Source organism: Pollachius pollachius (genome assembly GCF_949987615.1).
Source record: "Pollachius pollachius genome assembly, chromosome: 3".
Lineage (NCBI taxonomy): Eukaryota > Metazoa > Chordata > Actinopteri > Gadiformes > Gadidae > Pollachius > Pollachius pollachius.
Genome location: NC_136936.1, coordinates 21,340,727 through 21,345,378, shown reverse-complemented (window position 1 = coordinate 21,345,378; position 4,652 = coordinate 21,340,727). Strand labels below are relative to the sequence as shown.

Below are 4,652 nucleotides of genomic sequence, written 5' to 3'. Positions count from 1 at the left end.
AGATGGAATTGAAAACAGATATCTGCACCAGTTTAGACAAAAAGTGTTTGTTAAAAATCTGCCACAAAAAGGTGTGGTCCTTATGTGTCTCTTCCCAACACATCCTGCCCCTCAACATTGTCCATGTTGCCATTCAGGGCCCTTTGCTTAGAGATTGTTGTTGCATCAGAGTCCAGAGAAATGGCCCAGTCAGAGGAGTGGCTGACTGTTTCAACCATGTCATCATCATAAAATGACAATATATATAAAGCCCATCCTGCTAGTATCCACTGAATATAACTCTCCAGGTGACTGAGGTAAGCCCACATAATGATTTATCACACTTTAAACTACTTAATCTATGAGTTTATATTTGATACATAAGAGTATCTTCACTATCTATTTAGTGATGCTCCTTAAATAGGACAGGTTATAGGTAAAGTACTGAATTTATTTGTGTGAGACAAAATATTACATGGACTAAAATGAGTGCAGCAGTGACAATGCAGTTATTCTATGAACCAAAATACAGTTCCTTTACCTCTTAAGTATTATGTCATGTTGTTTTTTATAATTATGGATTAATGTGATCATTTTACTAAAAAAGGTCATAGCACAATCCTTAATTATAAACTACAACATAAATACAGTTCATGAAGTTCTTATGTCATGTTTTAGTTGTTCATAATTGACTGACTGTGCCACGACTTTTTCTGCTTCCTAAATGAGGAACATTTAGCAAGTGTGAATAAGAATGAATGAGCTGATAAGAGCATGAAGTCGTGACTGAATGCAATACAATGTGCCAGATATTACCATTATTTATGATTAACCATTATTAAACATTGGTAATTTCTCACTGATCAATGGATTAACGGGTGTGGTATGATGTATTTTTTGCTCTCTGAATGAGGAATATTTAGCAACTTGTGCAAGCACATATGTTTGTTGTGAATAAGCTGATTACTGCATGATGTTGTGACTGAATGCAATACGATTTGCCAGATATTATTAACAGTCAACCATTGGTAATTTCTCACTGAACAATCGAGAAATCAAATGCATTTGATAATTGGTAATACTATATTTGGTATAGTCTATGAAAGCTTTTCCTGATAAAATACTTGAAGATTGTACATGGGCTCTTTATTTTTTAATAGAAAGAAAACTAACATGTAAACTAAGAAGTGACAGTTTACTAATGATTGCATGGAATGGATAGGGCTATGAAGAGATCCTGCTGTACCACATTGTGACAAATAAACATTATCATTTAATGTGAAAAGCTTAGGTTCAGGCCCTCATTTACCAATATAAGAATGTGTTGTCTATTGTAAACACTGGCAAAGCACTGTCAAATCCTCTATCGATTATGATCGCAGATGAAATTACACATCTCTCATAATGTCATTATTAAATGTGCATCATGATCAGAATTGTATACCAGTTCAATAACACATGATGTTTCTACATATGATTAAAATGTCTAATGTATGTTTTGCATGCATCCATCCTTTGCATATGGGTGCCCCCCCCCCCCCCTTCCCAGACTAATCTTGTCCATCAATGATGTTAAAATGTCTCTTTCAGGGGAGGAATGAATGACCTAATTTTCCTAAAACCCTGTCTCTTCCCCACCCTTCCCTTCCACTGCCTTTTCCTTACTCGTTTACTCCCCCTCCTCCCAGGTCGATGGAGCCGGAGTTCTGCTACGGGAATGGCTCGTGTGTGAGGACGGTCTACCCTGTTGCTTTCCGTGCCGTCCTCTACTTAGGCCTGGGGTCTGCGGTGGTCCTCACGGTACTGGGTAACCTCTTCGTGATTGTGGCGATCGCTCACTTCAAGCAACTCCACACACCTCCCAACTACCTGACCCTCTCCCTGGCCGTAACCGACCTCCTCCTGGGGGTTCTGGTCATGTTTCCTGGCATGATTCAGTCCATTGAAACCTGCTGGTACTTTGGGGACATGTTATGCAAGCTCTTCAACAGCTCAGACATCTTGCTGTGTACTGCTTCTATATTGAACCTGTCCTTTATATCCATCGACCGCTATTATGCCGTGTGCCACCCTCTGCTCTACCCCCGTAAGATAACGGTTCACACGGCAGTCATCATGATCCTGGTCACATGGTGTGTCTCGTCTGTAGTCGGCTTTGGGATGATCTTCCTCAAGCTGAATATTTTGGGAATGGAGGAGTTCTACTATAACAACGTGGCGTGTGAAGGAGGGTGTGTTATGTTGACGACTGGGGTGGCCAGCACACTCTCGTCTATGCTCTCCTTCTACATCCCCGGGGTCATTATGCTGGCCATCTACCTGAAGATCTACATGGTGGCCCAGAGACAAGTGCGCACCATAGGCCTACAGAACACCAGCTCCTCCAAGGTGGACAAACACCAGAGGAAAGCCACCAAAACGCTGGCCATCATCATGGGCGTGTTTCTGTCCTTCTGGTTGCCGTTTTTCCTCTGTTTCATCATCGACCCCGTCATCGGCTACTCTGTACCGCCCGCCGTGTTCAACACACTCGTGTGGCTGGGGTACCTGAATTCCACTGTCAACCCGTTGGTGTACGCCTTTTTTTACAGCTGGTTTAGGAAAGCGTTTCAAATCATCGTTTCTGGTAGCATCTTTCGGTCGGACATGTCGGACACAAAACTGTTTGCAGATTGAAAGTGGTTTCATGTTGAGGCCTCCCAGAAGATGTGGGACCATGAAAAGAAAGGCTCATCATCTGATGGGACGAAATTCCAAATGTTTTCCCCATTATGTTTATTCATCATTAAAATTACTTTTATTTTTCATGAAACCAAAAATCATCATTGTTTGTATAAAAACAGTCTCCCCTCACAACAGTGAATCTAGGCTAGTTGTTTTGATTTGCTGTCGGAATAAATGAATGTCACAAAAATAAACTCATGAGCTACAATTGATCCACATGTTCTAGACTATGTTGTATGACAATGGTGTGTGTGTGTGGGTGTGTGTGTGTGTGTGTGTGTGTGTGTGTGTGTGTGTGTGTGTGTGTGTGTGAGAGAGAGAGACTGAATGACAATTATTGATTGTAAGACACTTAAAAAGCATTTAGTTTGATGGATCATGATCATGGGAAGACACAGTTGCAGCATATAGCAAGCCACTTCAGAGACACAATGGGTATACATTTTTCTTATTTTTATAATAAATAATGTCAACAGTATAGTTTAAATGAAATTAAATGAAAATAATTCACCACTGTGAGGTAACACTTTATAATAAGGTCCTTGTAATAAGCCTTTGTTAATAGGTAATAAGACACTTATTATATGCTTATTAACATTAATTGGAGTAAATAAGACTACCTTTAAGTGTTAATAATAACATAATAAACATGTTTATTGTGAGATAAAAAGTCTTACTAACTCACCTATTATGTCATTGTTAAAACTTTACTAAGCATTTTTCATGCTTATTAAGGTTAACAAATCCTTTATTAAACTGCTTATTATGCATTTTGAAGGTACAGGATCTAAAGCGGGAACAGTGTTTATTAAGGTAAATAAGTGCACCTGTTGAGCGAGTGTAGTCTGTTTTGTGCCTCATACAATAGGCATAAAAAAGGTCCTTTAAAGGATTTTATTTTTAAGGTAATTTTAATCCGGAACTTCTGTTTATGCAAGTGAATGATGGCTTGACGCATATGACTGATGAAGTGTTTGACAAATGTTTGGAGAACATGTCGGAATCATCAGCACGAGTACCCCAGACCAACAACTGACAGACAAAAGACAGGAACAAGCACGGAAAAAATAGATAAGAGGAAGAGGTTCGAACTGGAGGATGACTCTCTGGTCATTTTAAGAATGTAATGCTATAGTAACGGTGGCTGGTTCTAGCTAGCTAGCTGTTTGCTAGCAAACTTTTTTGGCTTACATTACTTTCTTTCAGAGGCTTTGGCGTGCTACATTTGAGCTAACGTTTAGCTTATGCTATCATATGAAACTAGGTAACCAAACGTATCTAATTCTAACAGTTGTGTCATGATTACATGTCTAAACGGCATAATGCTTATTATACCACGGTCTGGGGGAATACTCGATTCTGATTGGCTGTAGGGTGTGCATTAACTCCTGATATATGGACACCTGCTCAGTAGTTCCAGTCAAATTGACTGTTCAGCCTTCAAAACGAGAGCTGGTAAATTGTGAAAAATGCATTATACTGTAATCAGACAACGCAGAGGTCTTCAACAGGGGGTCCGCGGAGGTACTGCAGGGGGGTCGCGAAAGTTTTGGTTGATTAGACTTTTTTTCATATATTCCCCCCGCAATTTTTTCCACAAATTGAAATGTCTTTAAATACACATTAACATGAATCCAACACATTAGCCGCGTTTAAATGGACACTTTTGATCCGATTTCTAATCGGAATAGATCTATTCCTATCATGCGATCTGAATGTAGGCCTACTATATATATGCCATTTACCAAAGTGCTAAGCGTACGTTTGTATGTCTCTCGCGCACACCTGACACATCTGGACTGCCGGCGACATTTTTATGTATTTGAATTTAATGAAAGCCCATCAGGAGAGAGCTTTTCTCTGCCTGCTCCTTCAATTAAGAAGAAGGACAGCACAGCGACGTCAGTTTCTCGTCCGGTCTTTATATCTACCCCCTCCTCCGCCGCAAA

The 4,652-nt window shown here is 39.9% G+C and overlaps 1 protein-coding gene across 1 annotated transcript; it reads left to right on the top strand.

Moving 5' to 3' along the window:
- Positions 1 to 1,671: 1,671 nt before the first annotated feature.
- LOC307073769 (trace amine-associated receptor 1-like) lies at positions 1,672 to 2,655 on the top strand (the record flags this gene model as incomplete). Its single annotated transcript, XM_079733729.1, has 1 exon — positions 1,672 to 2,655. The coding sequence occupies one exon, from the start codon at positions 1,672 to 1,674 to the stop codon at positions 2,653 to 2,655; it is 984 nt and encodes a 327-aa protein (XP_079589855.1).
- Between the last annotated feature and the right edge of the window lie 1,997 nt (positions 2,656 to 4,652).